We start from the raw sequence: 26,728 nt of genomic DNA, 5'->3' as shown, positions 1-26,728 counted from the left end.
TTCCCTGGCTAGAAAAAAAAATGTTAATGTGTGTTGAAAGAAAAAAAGCTATCACTCTTGAAAATTAATTGTAAACAATTACTACAAAATGGTGAAGGAGACCAATGTAGCTAAAAAAGCTAGCTTCACACTTGATCTCATCAAAGGTTTCACATCAAAGAACGACATCCTACTAAACATATTTAAAATATTTGAAGATTGTTAAAATAAAAACAGATGTATGCCTACTTATATTTCTAAGGCAGAATTTCATCAATACACCTCTTTTAACTTTTAAATAAACTTGGAAATTACTTCTAAAATGAAGACTGAGAGTGGCTCATCTTTCTTCTTTTGGGTTAAGCATTTAATCACAAAAGCAAAAATCAATTCTGATTATGTACTGCTACGATTTTTGGCAGTGTTGTTTGAGATTTAAGTGTTATATGCAGACATCAAGCAATGTACAAAGTGGTGATTTACATAATGAAAATTAAAATGTTATTTAAAAAAGGAGTAGCGGTTTTCAAATGGAAGAAGATGCATTTTGATGTTGTTGTAACATTACTTTTAATAATAATTAAAAATGCAATTTTATGATATAAGGTTGCAGTACCTTAAAAGTTCAAAACATTGTGGATATTTTGTTTTGATAGATTAAGATGAATGAACAGAAGGTTCAATCAGTTCTGGTGTGGCTTAATTTTTTAAAATTTGGAAGTTCCTGGCTCTCTGGCCTGACAAGATGATGGGGCCAAAAAACATTCTGAGCCACTTCCTTCAACAAGCCATTAAAGTGGTTGTAAACCCTTACAGACCACTTTTACCTACAGGTAAGCCTAGATTAAGGCTTACCTGTTGGTGCAAGAAATATCTCCTAAACCTACACAGTTTAGGAGATATTTCCAAAAGACAGGCACCGATGTCTACAGCACATGCGCCGTAGACAGCGGTGCGCAGGCGCACTGAGCGTGCCGTTTCTAACGGCGATCATGCCGTTAGTGGTGGCACCAGCGCACATGCGCGGGAGTAACGTCATCGTGACTCCGGCCAATCACAGCGCCTGAACCACGATACCCAGAAAGAAGATGGACGCTTCATGGAAGCAGGGACAGTGGTGACATCGCAGGCTCCTGTGTCAGGTAAGTGACACATAATGGGTTACTATGCGATGCATAGTAGCTCATTATGCTTTACCTTTGCAGGGAAACAAAGAGGAAGAAAACCCATCAGGGTTTACTTCCTATTTAAGGGATATTGAGATAAAATTATTGGACCTGGCAGCAATAGCAGGTAAGCTAAGGAGGCTTTGGCAACAGCAGAAACATCCTTTGGAACAAACTTTGGTCCCTTTCTCCCAAAAACCTTTCTGCGCACTTGAACTGCTAAAATGAACACTAAACTTTTGTATTCGACATGGGATATGAATTCATGAAATTCTGAACAAATATAATGCCATCCAAATTTCAGGATCAGTTCTATAAATGTTGGTATGCTATGTTTAGATTTGTGGGTTCACATGGTTAATTTGAACCCTACAAAGTAACTTATTAATAGATTGTGTACGAAAATTGCTTCTTTTATGCTGAGTAGTAAGTGTGATTATTACAGTGTTACCAGACCTAAAATTAGAAAGATATGTTTTTTTTTTTTAAATATCAATTTTATCTTCTGAATCCCTGATTTACACCTTGTTATCTCCAGTCAGTTCCTTTTTTTTGTGAAATTGTTCATGTCTTTTTTCAACCTAATCATTCATTATGTTGTGTTGTTTTAAAAAATAAATAAATAAATAAAAAAAACAGAACCCAAATTAAAAAGGCATTTATTTGTTAATGACTTCACCATGCTCTGTGCAAGAAACAATTTTTGGTGACATGATGAACAGGACAAATGAACTGATATTTTTTTTTTATTTTTTTTTTTTTTATCTGTAGTAACATTGAAGAGTTAAAATTATTTATAATTATCACTGGTCAAACGAAACGTAAAAGGGAAATTATGATGGTTTACATTTATTTAAATTCAGCTGTCTGTTTAAAAATAAAAGTTCTGAACTGTTTCATACTGTGTGTGAATATATATAGATCTATATATATTTGGACACATGCACAATTTTCATACTTTTGGCTCTGTATGCCACCAGAATAAAATTAAGAGGAAACAATCCAAATGAATTTGAAGTGCAGACTTTCAGCTTTAATTCAAGGGGTTGAACATAAATATCAAGTACAAATTTTAGAAACTGCAACCATTTTTATACACAGTCCCCCCATTTTCAGGGCTCAAATGTAATTGGACAAGTGAATATAATCATAAATAAAATGTTCAGTTTTAATAGTTCGTTGAGAATCCTTTACTGGCAATGACTGCCTGAAGTCTGGAACCCATGGACATTACCAAAGACTGGGTTTCCTCCCTTCTGATGCTTTGCCAGGCTCTGCAGCTGTCTTCAGTTGTTCTTTGTGGGTCTTTCTGCCTTTAGTTTTGCCTTCGGCAAGTGAAATACATGCTCAATTGGGTTGGGATCATGTGATCGACTCGGCCATTGCAGAATATTCCACTTCTTTTCCTTCAAAAGCTCCTGGGTTGCTTTTGCAGTGTGTTTTGGATCATTGTCCATCTGTACTGTGAACTCCAGACATTTTACCTCATTAATTAATGAAGAAATAACGAAGGAGTAACCTGGCCATGAAACGGCTTTATGATTCAATTGTCCAATTACTTTTGGTCACTTGAAAAAGGGGATGGCTATTCTTAAGAGCTGTAAATCCTAAACCCTTTCTCTGATTTAGATGTACATACCCTCAAATTAAACCTCAGATGGAGCACTTTCAGCCCATATCCATTATAGAACTATAGCTTGAATATGTTTTGGTAAATACCTGAAAAAATATTGTGCCTGTGCCCTAATATATATGGCCCTAACTGTGTATGTGTGTATATATATATATATATATATATATATGTATATGTATATATATATATATATATATATATATATATATTCATAGCAGTTGAAGCTTGCTTTGAGTCAGAGTTTGAGAATGTGTCTGTTGTAAAGCTTGAACGGAGCCATCTCATTGAATAATTGAATCATTGATGGACTCTAAGCCATAGTCTTCTTTTGTCATGGGGGCAAACAGAGAGAAAGAGATTGTAAACACTTTTTAAAATTTGGCTTTCCTAATCCTCCTGACTATAATAAATAAAAAAAAAATTGATACAAAACTATTATACACTCCCTTTTAAAACACAATTTTTCTAGTTTCACATATTTTGTTTCTTAATATATGATATTAAATCATTTCTTTGAAGAAGACCATGCATTAAAAAGAAAATCCTTGTTTGTCTGTATAAAATCAGGATAGTCATCACTTTGGTTACATAAATGAAGATAATATTGCTGCCAGTTTAATAGGCCCATATACTGGCAAATTGGCTTTGGAGTTTAGCTGTGAAACTTATAAATAAGTACATTTTATTATAAACTCTATACAATAAAAACAAGAGAGGCAACACAAGGGTCTTGGTTTTGAAGATGCATATTATTACACGTCAAACTGAATGTGGCTCATCAAAGCCTAGAAAATGCTGAAATTTTCTCTGATCTTCTTTTCTCCATAGGAAAGGGGAAGAGAATCTTGCTTCCCCCCACGCTGTAATAAGATTTTTCACCAAGTTGAGAATAATTGTGGAACTTTTTTTATCTGGTATAACAATGCAAAATTTTTGTAATTAATTTACTGCTACGCAGCACTACTGCAGAGCATATGAGTTATGCCTAATGGCCAAATTTAAAGTTTACCTAAACCTAAAAAGAAAAATCGACAAAATATTAACTTACCATCCACCCATCAAAGCAGTGTCCTACTTTTCTTCTATATTTTTTCTTTTTTTTGGGCTTTCACCCGGTGATTCTGTATGTTTTTCCACTTGGAGTCCTAGGGTGACAATGGAGTCCTAGGAGGTCCCTAAGCAGTAGGAGCATTGCTACCCTGTTTACTTTACTTTACCCCTATTGACACACAGCACACTGGACTTACTGCTTGGAGTCTGCAGAAAGCAAATGGCCTCATGGGACATGGACGTTATCAGAGGGAGGGATGGCCAAGGGGAGCATGTTGATGGGCATGGCACTGGATCTCTACAGCCAAAAATGTAAGCAATGGAGAATTAAAAACGAAAAAGAACACACCCCAGCAAAAGACAATCTTTGGCAGCATGGAGAAAGTTAAGATTAGGGTTTAGCTATGTTTTAAGTGGAAGTATGGGCAAAATCAGAATTGACATACACTATATTGTCAAAAGTATTGTGACGCCTGCCTTTACACGCATATGAACTTTAATGTCGTCTTAGTCCGTGCGGGTTCAATATTGAGTTGGCCCACCCTTTGCAGCTATAACAGCTTCAGCTCTTCTGGGAAGGCTGTCCACAAGGTTTAGGAGTGTGTCTATGCGAACGTTTGACCATTCTTCCAGAAGCGCATTTGTGAGGTCAGACACTGATGTTTGATGGGAAGGCCTGGTTCGCAGTCTCCGATCTAATTCATCCCAAAGGTGTTCTATGGGGTTGGGGCAAGGACTCTGTGCAGGCCAGTTAAGTTCCTCCACCCCAAACTCGCTCATCCATGTCTTTATGGACCTTGCTTTGTGCACTAGTCCAAATCATTTGGTGGAGGGGGGATTATGGTATGGGGTTTCCAGCGGTTTGGCTTATCCCCTTAGTTCCAGTAAAGGGAACTCTTAAGGCGTAAGACATTTTGGACAATTTCATGCTCCCAACTTTGTGGGAACAGTTTGGGGATGGCCCCTTCCTATTCCAACATGACTACGCACCAGTGCACAAAGCAAGGTCCATAAAGACATGGATGAGTGAGTTTGGGGTGGAGCAACTTGACTGAAATACACAGAGTCCTGACCTCAACCCGATAGAACACCTTTGGGATGAATTAAAGTGGAGACTGTGAGCCAGGCCTTCTCGTCCAACATCAGTACCTGACCTCACAAATGTGCTTCTGGAAGAATGGTCAAACATTCCCATAGACACACTCCTAAACCTTGTGGACAGCCTTCCTAGAAGAGTTGAAGCTGTTATAGCTGCAAAGGGTGGGCCAACTCAATATTGAACCCTACGGATTAAGGTTGGGATGCCATTAAGTTCATGTGTGTGTAAAGGCAGGCGTCCCAATACTTTTAACAACACAGTGTATATAATGCAGTCTGTTACTAGCATTAACACAGCCGTTTTGGTTTCCTGAGCCTCCCTGTTGATCCTTCCAGCAGATTTGTAATTTTCAACTTCCTGTAATAGGGTGACAGAACTTTTTACTTTACTCTGTGAATAGGGTAGTCTCAGATGGGCATGTTGCTATAAATGGACTTTAGGTATTCGACAAACACATTAACCAATTAAAGCAGCAATGTTTTCTAGGGCATGTTCTTGCAGCTTTTGCCACCACTCAAAAAATTGTTCTGTGGTGGATCGCTTTTAAGGGGGCATTTGCAGGGCAGTTGTGGCATGGCCTTATATAAATTATCAGGTTGATACCAACTGCAAAGTTCAGTATGTGGTTTAGTTTTACATGTGAACAGCCCTGAGCAGCTGCATGCACTCTTTTAGGTAGGTGGGCAGGGGTAGTAAAAGCTTAGCTGCCCCCAGGCTGCCCATGTAAAGGAACTCTTATGCCCTGTTTGTTGTCGGACTTTCCGACAACAAAACCGTGGATTTTTGTTTGAAGGTTGTTGACTCCAACTTGTCTTGCATACACACGTCACACAAATGTTGGCCAACCATTATGAACGTAGTGACGTACAAGTTGTACATGATATCTCTTTTACTAACTCTAGTTTTACAAGACCGAGCGCTTCCTGCTCATACTTGTTTCCGAGCATGCGTGGACTTTTGTGCGACGGAATTGTGTACACACGATTGGAAAGTCCAATAGCAAAGTTTTGTTGGCGGAAAATTTGAGAACCTGCTAGCCAACATTTGATGGAGCATACACATGGTCGGACTTTCCGCCAACAAGCTCACATCCAACATTTGTTGTCGGAAAATCCGATCGTGTATACGGGGCATTAGAAGAAAGGTTTAAGGGCCCTTGGGGAATGTAAAACCCACTCGAAGCAGATCAAATGCACGTCAGAAGGAAGTCAACTGCAGGTCAAATGTACCTGTCAATGAATGATCTCAGAAGCTTCTCAAACAGATGCCATTGGCCGAGACCAATACCCATCAACACAGGCTCTTAGCCATATGAATAAAAGATAACCATTGTAAGCACCCCTGCCAGTATTATATGGTTGTCAGAACCCCTGTAACTGTCACTTTTGCTGGACATCTTTGCCTGTTGCAGGAATTGGAAGAAACTACCGTGGCAGGATCAAAAAACAAAAAGTGCTTTTGGAAGATTGCATCACGTCATTTTTTATTTTGCCCATAGTTCCCCTTTAACCTCATTCATCTTTTTCTGAAAGTGCCCAAAGATGTGACTGTAACTGTTACTGCCCCTCTACAAATCATACCACCCTGTCTGTCCACACAACAACACATAAAACAATTTGCCTATGAAAAATTTAAGGTTCATATACATGAATATATAGAGGTACGGTAAATAAGTCTGTTTAACAATGAAGCCTCTTCATTTCCAGCCATTTAATAATAATGGTGTTATCAGAGTATTCAATGAGCACTGAAGCAGCATTTTTTTCCAGAAGGTCCCGCTGGTTTATTGTGAGCGGCTGATGGTGGCAGCGTAATAAGCATTAACTTGCACAGTGTGGGCTCACAGTCTCAGAATAAGATGGAATCTCTAGTTGCAGTCTCCATGGGTCTCTCCTGTTCTCTCTGCCTGCTATACCTGATTTGCTGGTAACAGAAGATAATCCCTATTGTGGTCAGGTTAAGGAAGATACTAAGGAGCAGGAGCCAGTATGAGTATCCGTATGTATTCTTACTAGTCCCAAATTGATCATTTGTGGTGTCCATTGCTTTAACCAAACTCTTCGGCATGTTGTTCACTTCTATATTTACTGCATACACAATCATGGCAAAGAGTATAAGGATCGCTAGGAGAAAGGTAAATAAAACATAAATAAAATGTTAAAAAATAATGGTAATACATAAGGTCCAGATAAAAGAATTCTGCAATGATAGAACACATAGGCTGTAATTGCTGGCCTACTTCAAAAAACGCTAGTTCCCTGGCTGTAATGCTAATTAATTAATCAAAAAGCTTTATGTCACTGACTTAAGTACTTAAAATCAGAAGTTCTAACTATGCCCTGACCTACTAGATACTTCAGACAAAAGTCTGACGCTCTGTTGGTCAACAATCCGATCGTGTGTACGAGGCTTAAAGTGGATGTAAACCCGAAATTTTTTTTTTTTTTTTATCATACTGTAGAGTATAAGATTTCCTATCATTTGAGCCCAGTCTTGCCACACAGAGTTAATCCATCTCTGAGCAATCCTCTTTTATTGTTCAGTGAGACAATTCTTGACAAACTGAGAAAACTTTGTCAAATCCTCCCCCTTGCTGTGAGTGACAGGTGATTTATATATATATATATATATATATATATATATATATATATATATATATATATATATATACAGTGTATATGTATATATATATATATATATATTTAATCCATTAAAAAAAGGAGCAATACACAATAAATGACGGCTTTTTAATCCAAAAGTACATTTATGTAACACAATGAACTAAACCTATAGGAACAACAGTTTTGAGCATCCCCATCCTTCCTCAAGTTCAAATGTATTTTGTATGTTCACATTTCAGCTCGAGGAAGGGCAGGGACACCCGAAACTACTATTCCAATTGTTTTAGTTCATTGTGTTACAGTGGTTGTTATCCTCCACTTTGTGATCTTTACCTACAGGTAAGCCTATAGTAAGGCTTACCTGTAGGTAAAATACTTATCTCCTAAACCTCTACGGTTTAGGAGATATTCACCCTGCATGCAACCACTGACGTCACCGGCGCATGTGCTCTGAAGGTCCGGCGAATTGTGTTGGAAATTCAGAGCTCCTTGCCGGAACGAGGCAGCGACGGCTCCAGCCACTCCCAGCGCCGGAGCCGCAGACCCAAAAGAAGCCCGGAGGGAACATGTCAGCTCCCTCAGCGGTGACCGGGAGGCGGTACGGCCGCTTCATTCTTAGGTAAGTATTTCATTATGATGCCTTTGCCTTACAGGTGTTTTTTTTTTTTTGTAAGGGCATGCAACCGCTTTAAAAAAACCTTTGTTTATTGAGTATCGCTTCCGGTTCCTTTGCTTAGTGGCTTGCCTCTAGGACAGTGGTTCTCAACCTTTCTAGTGCTGTGACCCCTTGATAAAATTTCCCAAGTTGTGGGGACCCCTAACAGTAAAATTATTTTCGTAGCGTGGGTTGTCAGCACCCAAGGCAAGACAAGTAATTTGCACCCCTAACCCACGGACATTTAGCTCTCCCTGAGACCCTTCCACTCGTACAGTATTAAAACCCCTTATGGTACATTTTAGGATGTAGCACTCTCTCTCTTTGTTCTCCTTTCTTTCCTTTTTATCTTTCTCAATACTATTTTCTTGTTTTTTTCCCCCATCCCTCTCTCTAGCCCTCTTTCTTGTTCTTTCGCTTATTTTTTCTCTCCCATTTTCTTTGTTCCTCCCCCTCTTTTCCTCTCCCTTCCATGTATTTTCTATTTTTATACCTTCTCTTACTTCTTGGTAGGGGGTTATGGGATGAGCAGCAGTGCTGGCGGGGAGTTGGGATAAGTACCAGTGCTGGTGGGGGGTGGGATCAGTGGCAGTGCTGGGGGGATTTCTGATCAGCCAACTTAGGTGCTCTTGATCAAGGTCATCTGCTGATCTGATAACTATAGTGGGGACTTTTAATGGCAACTCTAATCACAGGTAGTGTTACTCACTGTGTCTCCAGCTCTGTGGTGTCTCATAGCAGTGACACTTATGCCAAAATGAAGAGATAGGGTCTCCTCCAGCCCCTCCCACTTCACATTCCTCACCAGTCAGCTGACCTCTAGTCTCTGCCCCCCAGCCATGCCGTGAACTGAATGGGCGGCTGCGAAGAGGATGAGTGGGCGTCCGCGTGCTCCAGGAACAGCCCAGGATTTGGTGACCCCTTGCAAATCGTCATTCGACCCCCAGGTTGAGAACCACTGCTCTAGGATGTTATTTGGCGTCCATTTGATTAGTTGATGCGTTTTGCTTTCTACAACATGCAATTCCCAAGATTTTTATTTCTCTGCTCATAATCCCGAGAATTCCAAAGTCTTGCCATATAGCACAGGCAGGAGGATGACGCTAATTTATCTGTTCGAGAATACAGTGGGGTTATCTCCCCACTCCCAAGGTGTGATTGGATAGTAAAAGAGCATCATTTGACCAATAAGGTCATTTTTTTTTTGTTCACTCTGCTTTGTGCGTCTATCAGCATGACCTTTCTTTAGCACATTTGCACGCAGCTCATCTGATCGGCTCCCAGTGCTGCCAGAGCCAGATTTCTTGCCAAGCCAAAAAGACCATGGTCTAGGGCAGCATGAGTGCTAAGGGCAGAACCTAGTGTATTTTGAAATACTGTATATGATGCTTACTGCTATTTTAAAGCCTCGTACACACGATCGGATTTTTGGCAGGGAATTGTGTGATGACAGACTGTTTGCCTAAAATCCAACCGTTAGTACGCTCCTTCAGACAATTGTTGTCCAACTTTCCGCCAACAAATGTTGGATGGCAGGCTAGTAAATTTTCAGCGAACAAGAGTCTGTTGTCAGATTTTCGTATCGTCTGTTCAAAAGTCCATCACACAAACATGCATGTTCGGAATCAATGCTCACCAAACACGACATTAGCAGAAGGTGCCCAAAGGGTGGCGCTCAAGAGTGAAATTCCATGTAGTACGTCACTACGTTTGTGTTTCTTAGCTGACAATTGTGTGCTGTTAGTATGCAAGACAAGTTCCTAGCACACGCCCTTCAGACAAAAGTCTGACGCTCTGTTGGCCAACAATCCGATCGTGTATACGAGGCTTAAAGTGGATGTAAACCCGAATTTTTTTTTTTTTTTTTTTATCATACTGTAGAGCAGTGTTTCTCAACTCCAGTCCTCAAGGCGCCCCAACATGTCATGTTTTCAGGATTTTCCCCAGATGAAACGGATGTGGCAATTACTAAGGCAGTGAAACTGATCAAATCACCTGTGCAAAATAATGGAAATCCTGAAAACATGACCTGTTGGGGCGCCTTGAGGACTGGAGTTGAGAAACACTGCTGTAGAGTATAAGATTTCCTATCATTTGAGCCCAGTCTTGCCAAACAGAGTTAATCCATCTCTGAGCAATCCCCTTTTATTGTTCAGTGAGACAATTCTTGACAAACTGAGAAAAACTTTGTCAAATACTCCCCCTAGCTGTGAGTGACAGGTGATTTACATCTTGTGCACTAGCCTAAGACATGCATTATTTTTTAATTCCCACCCCCCACTCCTTTCTTCAGCAGCTCTGCAAAGATTGGCTGTTCCACACCTCAGCATGATTGGGCATGCTGAAGTCATGTGGTTACTTTCCTGTCTTTTCACTGGATGTTAGAGATCATAGCAAAAGTTCAGTGTAATAAATACACAGGAGAAAATGCATATTGACAAGGGGAGTGTAGAGGTGGGCGGGGAGTCTACTGACATCATGACTCCACCCACTGAGCTCCAGACAACAGACCCACCCACAGAATCTGCAGTTTTTTGGGTCTAATAACAGACAGATGGGAGACATTTGACAGGTAAAGATACATGCAGGAGGCATGTATATCCTTATAGATAACCACTATGGCAGTAGTTTAGAAAGGATGACATTGGGTTTACATCCACTTTAAGGCTTATACAGTCTGTTAGCAACAAAACCACCTTCCCCTCTTCCACTTACAAACTATCATGTACACCTGCAGCTCTTATACTTGTCACTGGCCTACTCAGTACAGCAATCTATCTCTAGATAAGCCTACTTTCAGCTCAATACATGCTGGGGCACACTGTCTGCATTCGGATCCATGCACGTGCATGCATGTAACATTTTGAAATGCAGCTGTGTCAATGCAGCTGCTGAATTTGCATCCACTTGTATACTCTGCAGAACAGGTGTCATGGCCTGTCTGAATGAGCCCAAATTAATAAAAAAATTATTGTAATTTGTTATGTTTATTTGTCTTGATATTTGGGCAGTTCTATTTTACAATATTCAATATTTCTCATATTTATGTAGAACAGTGCATGCATTCTGTGTGTGCTTGTCAGGAGTAGGTTGTTACAAGATAACTGGCCTTAGAGAGAAAAAGTGCTGCTGTACAGTAGATTGAAAGATGTTGATAACAAGTTAGAGTCAAATGCTTATATGGTATTAGATACATTTCAAAATTATATGTAAAGATGTATTAATGGATACAGAGCTGCATTCATTTTTCTGTTTTCTGTTTTCTATCTGCCTGAAGTTAAGCTTTAACAGCTTCTGATTTTACCCCCTTCCTGACCAGAGCACCTTTTGCGATTCGGCACTGCGTCGCTTTAACTGACAATTGCGCGGGCGTGCGACATTGCACCCAAACAAAATTGACATCTTTTTTTTCCCCACAAATAGAGCTTTCTTTTGGTGATATTTGATCACCTCTGTGGTTTTTATTTCTTGTGCTATAAACAAAAAAAAGCAACAATTTTGAAAAAAACACATTATTTTTTACTTTTTGCTATAATAAATATCCCCCAAAAATATATAAAAAAAACTATTTTTTTCCTCAGTTTAGGCCCATACATATTCTTCTACATATTTTTGGTTAAAAAAATTGCAATAAGCGTATATTGATTGGTTTGCGCAAAAAGTTCTAGCGTCTACAAAATAGGGGATAGTTTTATGGCATTTTTATTATTATTTTTTTTTTCATTAGCAATGCAGGTGACCTGCGATTTTTATCGGGACTGCGACATTATGGCAGACACATCAGACATTTTTTACACTATTTTGGGACCATTGTCATTTATACAGTGATCAGTGCTATAAAAATGCATTGATTACTGTGTAAATGACACTGGCAGGGAAGGGGTTAACCACTAGGGGGCGATGAAGAGGTTAAGTGTGTCCTGGGGAGTGATTCTAACTGTAGGGGGGATCGGCTTCACCTCACATGACAACGATCACTGCTCTCGATGACAGAGAGCAATGCTCTCTGTCATGACACAAGGCAGAACAGGGAAATGCCTTGTTTACATAGACACTACCCATTCTGGGGCTCCGTGACACGATTGCTGGGAGACTCAATGACCCGTGGGCACAGTCACATTGTACGTGGCGGGCGCGTGCTTGCGCCTCCGGCGGCGTGTCTGCTAGCCCCGGCTCTTAAAGGGGACATACAAGTATGCCCATTTGCCCACCGCTGCCATTGTGCTGACATACACCGGCGTGCGGCGGTCGGGAAGTGGTTAAAGAAAGTATTGAAGCCAGACACAGCCAGGTAAATAGCATTTGCAGGAGGAGCTCATAGAAACCTATGGGGGGTATTTACTAAAACTGGATCACGCAGAATTTGGTGCAGCTGTGCATAGCAACCAGTCAGCTTCTAACGTTTGCTTGTTCAATTGGGCTTTGACAATAAAACTTGGAAGCTGATTGGTTTCTGTGTAGAGCTGCACCCGATTTTGCACTCTCCACTTTTAGTAAAATCCTCCATAAGGTTTTTTTTTTCTGTACACAGATAAAGGGTATGTTTTGAGTAAAGTGACGTGTTTGCTGCCCTGGCCAGTATATCCTCATCCTGTATAACTGCGCACATGTGCCAAGGCTTGCCATAAGGAATACTATCATCCTAGAATCGTGCCAAGCTGAATATGAATTATTCAATATAATTAGGTTAGGGCCAGGTGTATGACTTGAGATGTCAACTACATAAGCAATGTGCCGATCCTGGCAAAGCCAGGCAGTGAAAATTAATTTTTTCTGTTATAAGAACATCTATTCCCACAGGCAGGAGGTGAAATTTGGATTATATGAAAGTAAAAGAAAATCATTGCATTCTGTACATCTGCATTAGCATATTCACAACTTTGACTAAACATATAGTAACCTCACCAGTAATTTGGGATCCCGAATTACTCATGTCCCCATTTCATCTTCATTACTCTATTACCCCGTACACACGGTCGGATTTTCCGACGGAAAATGTGTGATAGGACCTTGTTGTCAGAAATTCCGACCGTGTGTAGGCTCCATCACACATTTTCCATCTGATTTTCCGACACACAAAGTTTGAGAGCTTGCTATAAAATTTTCCGACAACAAAATCCGTTGTCAGAATTTCCGATCGTGTGTACACAAATCGGACGCACAAAGTGCCATGCATGCTCAGAATAAATAAAGAGATGAAAGCTATTGGCTACTGCCCCGTTTATAGTCCCGACGTACGTGTTTTACGTCACCGCGTTCAGAATGATCAGATTTTCCGACAACTTTGTTTGACCGTGTGTATGCAAGACAAGTTTGAGCCAACATCCCCGTCGGAAAAAATCCTAGGATTTTGTTGTCGGAATGTCCGATCAATGTCCGACCGTGTGTATGGGGCATTAGGGTTCTTTGGGTAGGGGCAAATTGTAATCTCTCAAGGACTCTTGGCATCCAGAGAGAGAGAGATTATCAGAGACTTTGTGGAGACTTGATGCTAGATTTCAAGTCCAGTCCTTCCAGACAGCACCCACCCTTTCCCATTAGTCTCAGCATCTCTCTGGAGGTTTCTCACCTGTCTTAGGCTCCAGAGGTGAAAGGGATGCTACCTTCTCCTGGTGTAGCCACCTCTATTCCTTGGTGGCAATGTGATACTGCCGTCTGCTTCTCAAGTCCCCCAACTACACTCACTTACCCATATACATGGAGATCTCAAAAGTCTCTGATAATCTATCTCTCTCCCCTGATGTCTAGAGACTTGGGGGAATTTACTCTGACACCCAGGTTACCCACAGAAACCGGAAAGCCCAGTTCATGCTCATACGGTAGCCTCATATATTCCAACACTCCCTAAAAATAACCTTTGTTGATTAACAAGCTCTACAGAACTCCTCAATCCAACCAGCAACTGGTGCCATCTTTCTTGCTTGGCGGAATGGTTCCTCCAATCATAGAACAAGATCTCAGTTACACACTACAATGGGAGGAAAGGGGCCAGAAGCCTTTAAACGCCCCTTACAAGCAGCCATTTGTCAACCCATGGGAACATTTAGGCGCATCAGCAGGAATCTTGTAAAAACATTAAAAAATATATGTTTTTAGTTTAGGAACCAAATATAAAAAATGTTGCAGAATGGTTTTGGTTCCCTCAGATACCACAATAAAATAGGGATCAAATAAGAATATCATAATGCCACTTATAAATATCTCACATTACTCATTTGCTCAGATAAGGTCTCCAACTGACATTGTGACTCATATGGTGATTCTTCCCCCGTATTTGATGTTAGTATAAAACATAGAGAGCTTCCTGTGTAGATATGTCTGTGTACTAATCTTTAACCACAGCTTGAGTTGCCATAAACAAGCCTACTGTATCACATAAGAAAACTTTATTTCTGAACTGATACCATTACAGCAATGAGATCAGTGCTGACGCTGACTACACACCCTAAAAACGCATGACTGAAGTAGATCATTAATACAAATGGAAATACATATAGAGTAGATTTTTCAACCTTTTTAACATGAAGGAACCCTTGGAAATAACTTTTGGGTCTCAGAAACCCCTGCTAATAATTAGTCTATCTACAGCTTGTGGTACATTAGCATGAAGAGCAAGTTGATATTGATAAATAGCAGAAAAAGGAATGTGGCATACCTTGTATATTTGATACCCACTCTACACAGCAACTATATGTAGTAATAATACAATTAAATAAAACATAATAAAGGTCAGAAAAGCAAAGGGTAAAAATGACCTTACATTGGTGGTCAGTGGAGAAAGGCTCCCCCTAGATTGGTGGTCAGTGGAGAAAAGCCCCCCTTAGATTGGTGGTCAGTGGAAAATGGATCCCCTTAGACTAGTGGTCAGTGGAGAAAGCCCCCTCTTGATTGATGGTCAGGGGAGAAAGGTCCCCCTTTGATTGGCAGGGAGTGGAGAAAGGTCCCCCTTAGATTGGCAGGGAGTGGAGAAAGACCCCCCTTCGATTGGCAGGGAGTGGAGAAAGGTCCCCCTTAGGTTGGTTGTAAGTGGGAAAAGACAAAACTTACATTGGTGGCCATGTGAGAGAAAGGTTTCCATTACACTGAGGGTCAATGGGAAGAATGCCCCTTACATTAGGATTCAGTAGAAAGAATGCCCCCTCTACAGATATCACACTAAACGGAAGATGGGTCCTCAAGATGCTACCACTTATATCAATGTATATATAGCAAAATCTGCTTAATCTAATCAAGAAAACATTGCCTAAGTACTTAAAGTATCTCAAACAAAGACAAAAAATGAGGGGTGGGAGCTATTGTTAAAGAACCATATAGAAAAAACTAAAATAAAAGACCTAATTGAATTCAACCATCCCTAATAGTGTAAATTACATATTAACTCGCTGGATCAATTAAAACTGTATTTATTGGTATCAAAAGGAAAAATTACAACATACACAATGGTACCACATGAGACATACTACACTTATTAAAAACCAAATCCACCTCACATATCCATAGGCGGCTTCAGAGGCTAAGCATAGACTAAACTCCACCACAGGTTTTAGAACATTTCCTAAAAGCATAATCCTTACAATCTCATCTTTTGTTTTCCCATGTTACTTGGATTCTGACCTACAAAGGGTAGTCATTTTGCCCGTTACATATTTTCACTCACCCATACCTTATGGGTCTATATACAGTATCTCACAAAAGAGAGTACACCCCTCACATTTTTGTAAATATTTTATTATATCTTTTCATGTGACAACACTGAAGAAATGACACTTTGCTACAATGTAAAGTAGTGAGTGTACAGCTTGTATAACAGTGTAAATTTGCTGTCCCCTCAAAATAACTCAACACACAACCATTAATGTCTAAACCGCTGGCAACAAAAATGAGTACACCCCTAAGTGAAAATGTCCAAATTGGGCCCAATTAGCCATTTTCCCTCCCTGGTGTCATGTGACTCGTTAGTGTTACAAGGTCTCAGGTGTGAATTGGGAGCAGGTGTGTTAAATTTGGTGTTATCGCTCTCACTCTCTCATACTGGTCACTAGTAGTTCAACATGGCACCTCATGGCAAAGAAAAAACAATTGTTGCTCTACATAAAGATGGCCTAGGTTGTAAGAAGATTGCCAAGACCCTAAACCTGAGCTGCAGCATGGTGACCAAGACCATACAGCGTTTTAACAGGACAGGTTTCACTCAGAACAGGCCTCGCCATGGTCAACCAAAGCAGTTGAGTGCACGTGCTCAGCATCATATATAGAGGTTGTCTTTGGGAAATACGTATGAGTGCTGCCAGCATTGCTGCAGAGGTTGAAGGGGTGGGGGGGTCAGCCTGTCAGTGCTCAGACCGTACTCCGCACACTGCATCAAACTGGTCTACATGGCTGTCATCCCAGAAGGAAGCCTCTTCTAAAGCTGATGCACAAGAAAGCCTTCAAACAATTTGCTGAAGATAAGCAGACTAAGGACATGAATTACTGGAACCATGTCCTGTGGCCTGATGAGACTAAGATAAACTTATTTGGTTGAGGAGTACAAAGACAAGTGTCAAGCAGTCAAACATGGTGGTGGAAGTGTCAAGGTCTGCAAAAGAGAGAAGGAGGGAGGTGCACTTAGGTGCGCCTCCCTCCTTCTTTCTTTTGCACTCCTCACAGAGTACTCTGGATACGCTTTGGGGATGGCTTGCACCTGAACTATTTTTAAAAGCATATATGAAAAAATTCCAACCACAAAAATGACAATATAAAACTGAATTATCATACAGGCTTTCTCATTGTCATGTGCTGGGTAACCCTTTCTTTCTAGGAGTGTCATGGTCTGAGGCTGCATGAGTGCTGCCGGCACTGGGGAGCTACAGTTCATTGAGAGAACCATGAATGCCAACATGTACTGTGACATACTGAAGCAGAGCATGATCCCCTCCCTTCGGAGACTGGGCTGCAGGGCAGTATTCCAACATGATAACGACCCCAAACACACCTCCAAGACGACCACTGCCTTGCTAAAGAAGATGAGGGTAAAGGTGATGGACTGGCCAAGCATGTCTCCAGACCTAAACCCTATTGAGCATCTGTGGGGCATCCTCAAACGGAAGGTGGAGGAGCGCAAGGTCTCTAACATCCACCAGCTCTGTGATGTCGTCATGGAGGAGTGGAAGAGGACTCCAGTGGCAATCTGTGAAGCTCTGGTGAACTCCATGCCCAAGAGGGTTAAGGCAGTGCTGGAAAATAATGGTGGCCGCACAAAATATTGAAATTTTGGGCCCAATTTGGACATTTTCACTTAGGGGTGTACTCACTTTTGTTGCCAATGGTTTAGACATTAATGGCTGTGTGTTGACTTATTTTGAGGGGGCAGAAAATTTACACTGTTATACAAGCTGTACACTCACTACTTTACATTGTAGCAAAGTGTCATTTCTTCAGTGTTGTCACATGAAAAGATATAATAAAATATTTACAAAAAATGCGAGGGGTGTACTCACTTTTGTCAGATACTGTATGTTTTATCTCAACCATGGAGACTACCCTTTAAAAGCCCATCTTCTACAATACTTTTCCTTTGTGATTTATTTAATGACATTATCCCTCACTTTCTAGCACCCCTAAACCACCACTTTCCTTGTGCAAAATGCAGGTAGTTACAAATATTGTGGTGGAAAGGAAGCAGAATCTCAACGCATTTTGCAACTTTGCTTTGTCAGGAGACAGAGGCTAATAAAAATGGCGATGTCCACCCTGAATCAGCCACAACAGAACAGAGATCAACCCAGCACCTCCCATCGGGAGGAGAGTATACCGCCCAACTTTTGGAGATGGGAACGAGGGACACATATTAGCAAAAGTATGCAGGCATAGGACACACCCCCTGCCACAACCCCTTAAGGAGAATTCTACAAAAAAAGATTGCTTAAAGTCACAAAGATTTTTTTTTTTACCACTACTATCCCTTTATATTGGCTTTTGAAATTTACAAATGCGGACGTTTAGAAATTTGATGGAATATTTAGCACTCGGAAACACTTTTTGAAAGATAAAAAAGTACATTTTACATACAACTATATAGATTAGACCAAAATGAGGGACAAATGAGGAAAAAAGAGGGACTTTGTCCTAAATCAGGGACAGTCCCTCGAAATCAGGGACAGTTGGGAGCGATGGGAGAGGCACAAGCTTTAAAAAGCAATTTGTAAAAAACAACTATCACCCAAATAAAATGAATAATACTTAAAGCGGTATTTTCACCTGGTGATCTGGCCAGTAAAACACCTCCTGTATTAGAGTCCTGGATGAATGAGCACAAGTGCACAGCAGATAGCAGCATTGTCAGTCTGGGCGAGTGGAGTGTTAAATGTCCTAGCAGTTTTAAATACACTAACAATTTGAAGTCAAACTCCAGCTCGCCCTTTGTAATCAGTTACAGCAAACAGCGTTTTTTTTCCTTTTGGGAAAAAAGGTTTTACGCAAATATAAGCTGCTTATTGTAAGCACCTCTGCCAATGTTAAATGGTTTGTCTCATCCATGTAAACTGATATATCTGAAAGAGATTTTTTTCTTTTGAAAAACAACAGACTTACTGGTCAGACCACCAGATTATAATAGAAAAAAGGCTAAAAAAAGAAAACAATTGCAGCCATCACATCTTTAAATCTTTAAATTGGTAACTTGCAACATAATAAATGTTCGTTTTTGGGTTTAATACTTTAATTCAGCCCTGGCATTTCCGGGGGGGTTATGAAAGGCAGCACCATTATATAGCTTTGCCAGGCACTTGAATTGGCATGACAATGCCCTCTTGCAAGGGCTGGAGTGCATCCTTGCAGGTATTTAGGCTTAAGGCTATGTTTCCACTAGTGTGACTTTTCATGCGATTTGGGACTGAAAAGTCGCATGACAAGTCGTACCCCATGCTTTCCAATGAGTACCGTTCATATCTGTGCGACTAGTGCAGGGACTACTTTGGTCCCACTTTGATGCGACTTGAGGTCTATAGACCTCAAGATTACATAGGCATTTCTTCAAGTCATGGTCAAAAATCACGGTAAAAAATCGCTGGAAAATCGCGTGACTTTGGGGACGTAATGGTGGAAACCTAGCCTTAAGCTCTGCTAGGAGGAACACGAAAATCACTCATGTTGGGTCAGAGGTCGTTCCAAAATATATATTTTTTGAGCGGTTTGTTTACAGATGGCTGTTTGAGCCTAGGTTCACACTGACTGCGGGTCAGCATGCGATAGCATGCCAAATCGCCCCGATGTAACATGGACTTACAGCTGAATAGTAGATGCTGCGGGTGCTTGCACCTGCCATGTCCTTACCAACCACTTCCATCACCCGACCCATTCACTTACATGGCTGGGAATCCTTTGCCACATAAGCAAACGGATGGGGATCAGAGGGGTTACATCATTGTCTAAATATGACCACTTGGGCAATGATGTCACCACTATCCTTGCCAATTTCTTTATATAGCTGATGACAGCTCAGGGATCTGTCATTCGGCTATAGGTAGCATCCGGATCCCTCATCAGGTTTTTTTTTGGAGAGACATTTTTGGGGGTTTTCTGATTTGCTTTTTTAATAAATGGCTTGTCAAAGTGTCTTTATTTATAGGTTACATCTTTTTTTTGTGAATGAGTAGGGGTACGGAATAAGTACCCCTACTCATGGGAATCTGGAGGCCCCCGCCATATTATTAAAGGGGGGGCCTCCAGATTCATGTAACCCCCCAACCCGCAGACCCTCACAATCACCGGATAGGGTTGTGGGGAAGGGGCCGTAGGTGCTGACTTATGATAAACTTTGCATATCTTTCCTACCTTATTGTCAGAAACCATTAAATCAGACCGAGACAGAAGTACAGTTAAATCACACTTGTTTAATAATAAAAGTAAATAGAACAAACATAGTCAAAACATAGCCAGAGTTCAGGAACCGGAACGGATAGTCAGACAAGCCAAACGTCAGGGAGCCAGAGATGAGCGTAGTAAAACAACAAGCAGGATCTGGAGCCAGAAGGGATGTCAGCCAAGCAAGTCTTTTAAAAGGAATGCAGGAGAGCGTCTCTAGAGATGTTGACTACGTTTGTTCTATTTACTTTTATTATTAAACAAGTGTGATTTAACTGTACTTCTGTCTCGGTCTGATTTAATGGTTTCTGACAGTAGGCGAAGGCAGGGATCCTCTGGGCTGGACGGCTTAAGTAGGCAGGACTGACGAGCAGGATATCATCAACAGCTAAGTAACTGTGGAGAGATAGGAGCTGGCAATTAGCCGACAGCTGAGCAGCCAGCTGAGGGAAGGAAGGGCTGAGCCCAGCCCTGACACTTATGGCCCGTACACATGATCCGAATATCGTACGACAAATCGTACGACCGCTTTCGCTTAATAATCGCAAGTAGAAATTGAATATAGTAATAATAAAGTCACGAAAATTCTCGTACAACTGAAAAAAAAATCAGAAGTGATGTCATGTGTTGTAATGTTTTTATATTGTATTGTTGGACGACAACTATACTGACTAACCGAAAATCGTACGATCTGGAATCGTACGAGGAACATTTTCGTCCATGCCCGATCGAATAATATCGGATGAACGGTCGTGATTGGCTGTCGAAAGTAGTGTACACACGATCCGAAAATCGTACGATCCTTCCTCAGACGACCGTTTTCGTACGATATTGTGTGTACGGGCCATTATTCAGTTAGCTTGAAGTGGAGCTCCAGCCAAAAGGTGAAGCTCCTCTTCTTTGCCTATTCTCTCTCCCCCTCCGCTGTCACATTTGGCATCTTTTTCGGAGGGAGCGAGTACCTTCGCCGCGGTGAACTGAACCGGAAGCTCTGCCCCCCCAACCTTCCCCCCGAAGCTAGCCCATTCACAAATCGCTGCGCGCTTCACACATATGCAGTAGGAAACTGGCTGTGAAGCCGCAAGGCTTCGCTGCCATTTTCCCTTAGTCCAGATGGCGGTGCCAGTACCCGATAGCACATTGAAAAATCAGCCCGGGTGAGGACACCGCTGGATTCCTGGACTAGTAAGTGCCCTAATATTAAAAAACAGTATTTGAAGCTGCTGACATTTAATTATATTTTTTTTTGGGGGGGGGGAGCCTGGAGCTCTTCTTTATGCTGCATGTTTTGGGGAAAGGAGACACAAATTACACCCAGCTGATGGAGCAGATAAACAACAATAGTTTCCAACCTTTTTATGTAAAAGTAAAAATAGGAGATAACTTTCGGAATGTCAATCAAGTATGTTTTTCACTGGGTGGTTTTCCTCGTAATTCTGAAAGGATGCATGTGCTAGCCGGCTATCATTGGGGTTTCCTAGAGGAAAACCTCCTTCTAAGCCCCTCCCCTATAGATCATTAATCATTATCAGGACCCCACCCCCACATTTAGGATTCTTTTCTTACCATCCACTCACCATTTATAGAACTCCACACGTAGACACCCTGGGGACCCAAGAAGGTTATGTAAGGATTGCTGACACTATTCAAACAAGTAGTCACTGATCCCATAAAACAGCAAGCAAGTCCGAGCACACAGAATAAGATGACGATGATGTGGGCGATCTTCACGTTGTTCGTTTCCTTTAATAGGTCAAACACTGAAATGAGAGAAGGTAGGGAAGATTGAACAGTGAGCACATATAGAACCCGATATTACAAGGACTTGGTGGGGGGGGGGGTATAAGAATTACTTGAAAAAAATGTGTATTATATGGCAAGAGAGTAATATACACTATATTGTCAAAAGTATTGGGACGCCTGCCTTTACACACACATGGACTTCAATGGCATCCCAGTCTTAGTCCATAGGGTCCAATATTGAGTTGGCCCACCCTTTGCAGCTATGATAGCTTCAACTCTTCTGGGAAGAGTGTCCACAAGGTTTAAGAGTGTGTCTATGGGAATGTTTGATAATTCTTCCAGAAGCGCATTTGTGTGGTCAGGCACGGATGTGGACGAGAAGGTCTCTACTCTAATTCATCCTAAAGGTGTTCTATCATGTTGAGGTCAAGAATTTGTGCAGGCCAGTCAACTTCCTCCACCCCAAACTCGCTCATCCATGTCTTTTTTTGGACCTTACTTTGTACACTTGTCCAAATCATTTGGTGGAGGGGGGATTATGGTGTGGGGGTTGTTTTTCAGGGGTTGGGTTTTGCCCCTTAGTTCCAGTGAAGGGGACTCTTAAGGCGTCAGCATACCAAGACATTTTGGACAATTTCATGCTCCCAACTTTGTGGGAACAGTTTGGGGATGGCCCCTTCCTGTTCTAACATGACTGCGCACCAGTGCACAAAGCAAGGTCCATAAAGACATGGATAAATGAGTTTGGGGTGGAGGAACTGGACTTGCCTGCACAGAGTTCTGACCTCAACCACATAGAACACCTTTGGGATGAATTAGAGAGGAGACTGCGAGCCAGGCCTTCTCTTCCAACATCAGTGCCTGACCTCACAAATGCGCTTCTGGAAGAATGGTCAAACATTCCCATAGACACACTCCTAAACCTTGTGGACAGCCTTCCCAGAAGAGTTGAAGCTGTTATAGCCACAAAACGTAGGCCAGCGCAATATTGAACCCAACAGACTAAGACTGGGATGCCATTAAAGTTCATGTGTGTGTAAAGGCAGGCGTCCCAATACTTTTGACAATATAGTGTATATGGACAGAATGGTGGCTGGGGAGTTAGCACTCTTGTATGTATGTTGTGCCCATGTTTGTGCTTTTTTTCTTTTAAAACCCAGCTACATAGCACACATCTCTGTGGGAAAATTGAGGCCCCACCATGGTGAAAAAATATCACTACAGGAGACAGCTCTGGATTAAAGGTAAGTATTGCAGTTAGAACTTTTTTTTTTTCTGTTCTCATTACATACAAATAATATTTATTTTAGACCCAGTGATCTCAACCCTGGGTCCCAGTACTTCTCTGTGCAATGCAGGCAGATTACAGCTGGTGGGAACGGCCCACAGGGTTCTTTGCATCAAGAATGTGCGTGCACACTGGAACCTGAGAGCCACTGCCCCAGTTTCGAGGTGAGCAGTACTAAAAAAGTTTTCTTACACCGAATGCCGCGTACACACAAGCAGAATGTCCGACAGAAAAAGTCAGACGGGAGCTTTTCATCGTATATTCCGATCGTGTGTATGCCCCATCGGACTTTCTACGTCGAAAATTCTGACGGACCTAGAAAGAGAACTATAATGTTCTATATTTTTCCGTTGGAACCAATTCCTATCGGGAAAACCGTTCGTCTGTATGCTGTTCCGACGTACCAAAAACGACGCATGCTCTGAAGCAAGTACGAGATGGAAGCTACTGGCTACTGGCTACTGAACTTCCGTTTTCTAGTCCCGTCGTACGTGTTGTAAGTCACCGCGTTCTTGGCGGTCGGACTTTGGTGTGACCGTGTGTAGGCAAGACAGCTTGTGCGGAATTCCGTTGGAACTCCGTCGGAAAAACCTTCAGAGTTTATTCCGATGTGAAAACCGGTCGCGTGTACAGGGCATAGGTGTATTAATAGCCTTCTCCATAAAATGAGTCAATTACTAGTAGATTTTCAAACAAAGGTTCGTATTAAAATTCTCAGTACATTTGATGACTTGAGGAATGTCAATGTAGCACCCTCTACCTACTGTAGGTGCTAGAGTGAGATTTTTTGTTGTAGAGCAGGTAAATTTAGGCAGGCCTAGCTAAAAGCTAGGCCTGTTTGTTTTGATCTGTGGGGCTGGGAGTGGCTCAGAGTAGGCTGGTGACTCACAGGTAGCATCATCTTTCGGTTACCTGCTTCTAGAGGCTTTTAGAAGGAAGGTGGGGAAGAAGGGTGGAGCTGTCTGGGGTGTTCTAAGGAGCCCTGACCAATCCCTGAATTGGCAGGGGCAGGCCTCCTTAAATACCCAGGGTCAGCCCAGCTGGGGAGGAGTTTTTTTGGGTGGAAGAACTGGAGATGGAGTATTAGGCTGTCGGGCCTTTGAGGAAGACTCCTATTCTGGTGGTGGTGGGGGGGTGACCTTGGGCCAGGGGCTTAGAGCTGAGCAAGAACCCCATACGACCCAAGGGGTGTCCTGAACAGGAGCAGGAGAGGACAGCGGGGAATACTGGCAAGTCTCCAGGAGGGATCCACCAGGTGTCGGTGACTGACAGGCACAGTCAGGAGAGCTGGGAGAGGCATGTTGGAGCGGACTGGGAGTGTGCAGTCTAAGATGGATGCAGAGCCAGCGGGAGAAACTATAATGTTACTGGCACTGAAGTCAGGTCACTGCAGCCAGGAGGGCTGTCAGGGTCTGCAAAGGGCTGACTGGGATCAGTAGTCCACCAAAGAGAGCAGCTAGCACCAGAACTTTCCTTGCTACACCATAGGGGCCCGCGGTCCCTGCCTGTAATAAGCTACTTTTGCTGAAGCCGGTGTCGGGCCTAACCATGTGCTAGCTGCACCCGATGTGCTGGAGGGAGATGGAGAGATAGTCTGCAGTAAGTGTTGTGCAGGAGGAGAGTATCTAAAGTGTCCCAAGCCATGCAAAAATCTTTTCTGGGCATTCCATAAATTCCTTAACCCTATCCAAGTTCTAATCCCTCAATAAAATACAAAAAAACAAAGCTGATGGACTTTTCATTGTCTTGGAGTGTCTGGAAGTGAACGCAGGTCTGGACAGGGTTACAGGTGGGCCACATCACTCAGCAGCCCCTACAGGGGGTACCGCTACATCAATTTGAAATTACTTCAACATTTTGTTTGCTTTTAACATTTGATTTTGGAGTGAATGGTCTTCCAGGAACTGTTAGAAATGCGTTCATTTGAGAAAAAGATTTAATTGTGCTCCTTCATATTTTCTTGTCACTGGGGTCAAAATTTAATGTTGATTTAACCGCACTAATGATTAGAAAAGCAAACATTCCTAAAATGAAAAATTTGGAACAAAATTCTACTAGCATATGGCTAAATTTACTGTGACACTTGCAGAGCTTCACAGGATGTGTGTTGATGGGTTATTCCACTATCCTACAATCATAGGACAGGCCTTACCTTGTTTGGTGCTCTCTTCAGTTTCCAGTCCCACGCCGCTCGTGATAGTCTTATTGCGGCTGACAACAAACAGTCCAAGTTTTACATACGCTTCTCCTCCATAACCCACTCCAGTAAACTGGACCCTGGTGGTAGTCCATTGCAGAGTCCCTAAGCATGTACATATGATTGCGAATGATCCGATGCTTGATATAAAGCCAGCTAAGAACAACCATGTCTTCTGCGACGAGGGCATTTCTTATTAATTATTCCTGCTATTATTTCCTGGCCTTCTTCACGCCTGTAGGTCTAGGCTGTCTCTGGCAAGTAAAGATCCACATCCGGATTTAATATTTGTACCTAGTTTTCCTAGTGAACTTTGCACCGGCAGGAGTCATAAATGTTCCCAGCAATTAGACCATGATCTTTGAAACTATGTTACTATGGGAGCAATAATCAGGAAAAAAATAAAAGGACCTGAAAAACTAGAGCTGTCACCTTAAAAACCATTCTACAAATGCAGTATATTTTTGTAGCACCCTCCTAGATAGGTGCTAGGATTAGGTAGACTTAGTGCTGGCTCACTGTGTTTAGTGGAGCTGTATTTTTGTTTGCTAGGTAAATTTAGCTTGTCTCACTGTAACCAGTGTGGCTATAATAGTTGTGTTAGGTAAATTTTGTTGTGCTCACTGTAATTAGTGCAGCTGCATGTGATTAGTTAGGTCTGCTCAGTGTTTCATCTGCTGCTAGTTTTGACTGTTCATCTGCTTTCCAAAGAACTGGAGAACTCTCTGGAACATAGGTGTGAAGCAATGCAAATAGCAGCTTGACTATTTATGCAGCCCTAGCCAATTCCAGGGAGGATGGCCCTAAAGGCTGCTGGGAGTCTATATAAATACTCTGAGACACAGAGCTGCTGGGTCTTTTCCTTTAGGAGAGGAACACAGCCTGGAGGGCTTGCTGTTTGTGGGGCCTCAGGTGGGCGACCTGAAGGCCTGGATGCTGAAGCTACAGAGAGCTGACTGAGGGTCTGTCTGCTGAAGATCTAGTCTGGTATCACAGGAGAAAAGTGTCGCATGGATGTTGGAAGGAGGCAACCAACTGTCCCTGGACATTGTGTGAGCACAGACTGCTGTGAGAGATCTTAGAGACTTTTGGGCTGCTGCCACCCCTTTTGTGCTAGAGAGACAGCTGAGTGTTTGACCAAAGGGGACATTGGCTGGTGCCCTGAAGAGCTTAGTCTATCCAGTTCTTTGTGATGGGAATTTACAGTCCTCAATCTGTACATAGTTAGTCCCACTCAGTTCTCTCAACCCTATCCCAGTTACTCCAAAAATAAAAAAAACACCCCTAGACTTGTTATTGAACCGAAGAGTGACTGTGGTTGTGTGTTTCCCCAACACCAGGAATAGTGCTAGGCCATTAGTGCTCAACCACTCATGGCAAGCATGAATGATGAAGTTAAAAATATAACCCAGATATTAAACAAAGCAATGCTACAGACCAAAAATAATACAGA

The 26,728-nt window shown here is 41.9% G+C and overlaps 1 protein-coding gene across 1 annotated transcript; it reads right to left on the bottom strand.

The window, feature by feature from the left end:
- Positions 1 to 5,167: 5,167 nt before the first annotated feature.
- Positions 5,168 to 25,552, bottom strand: CLRN3 (clarin 3). The gene is made up of 3 exons (XM_073595130.1): positions 25,231 to 25,552; positions 21,625 to 21,807; positions 5,168 to 7,050 (listed from the first exon to the last, which is right to left on the bottom strand). Exons 1-3 carry the CDS (start codon positions 25,463 to 25,465, stop codon positions 6,776 to 6,778), a joined length of 693 nt encoding a protein of 230 aa, XP_073451231.1. The 5' UTR covers positions 25,466 to 25,552; the 3' UTR covers positions 5,168 to 6,775.
- Positions 25,553 to 26,728: the final 1,176 nt, after the last annotated feature.

Source organism: Aquarana catesbeiana, linkage group LG08 (assembly GCF_042186555.1).
Source record: "Aquarana catesbeiana isolate 2022-GZ linkage group LG08, ASM4218655v1, whole genome shotgun sequence".
Classification (NCBI taxonomy): Eukaryota; Metazoa; Chordata; class Amphibia; order Anura; family Ranidae; genus Aquarana; species Aquarana catesbeiana.
This window is presented reverse-complemented; position numbering and strand designations above follow the sequence as displayed.

Bases quoted from the DNA above. Each gene is read 5' to 3' on its own strand.
- CLRN3 (XM_073595130.1), bottom strand. From the start codon at position 25,465: ATGCCCTCGTCGCAGAAGACATGGTTGTTCTTAGCTGGCTTTATATCA. The intron at 21,808-25,230 runs GTAAGGCCTGTC...CTCTCATTTCAG, and splicing joins TGAAGAGAGCACCAAACAAG to TGTTTGACCTATTAAAGGAA. The intron at 7,051-21,624 runs GTGAGTGGATGG...CCTTTCTCCTAG, and splicing joins CGTGTGGAGTTCTATAAATG to CGATCCTTATACTCTTTGCC.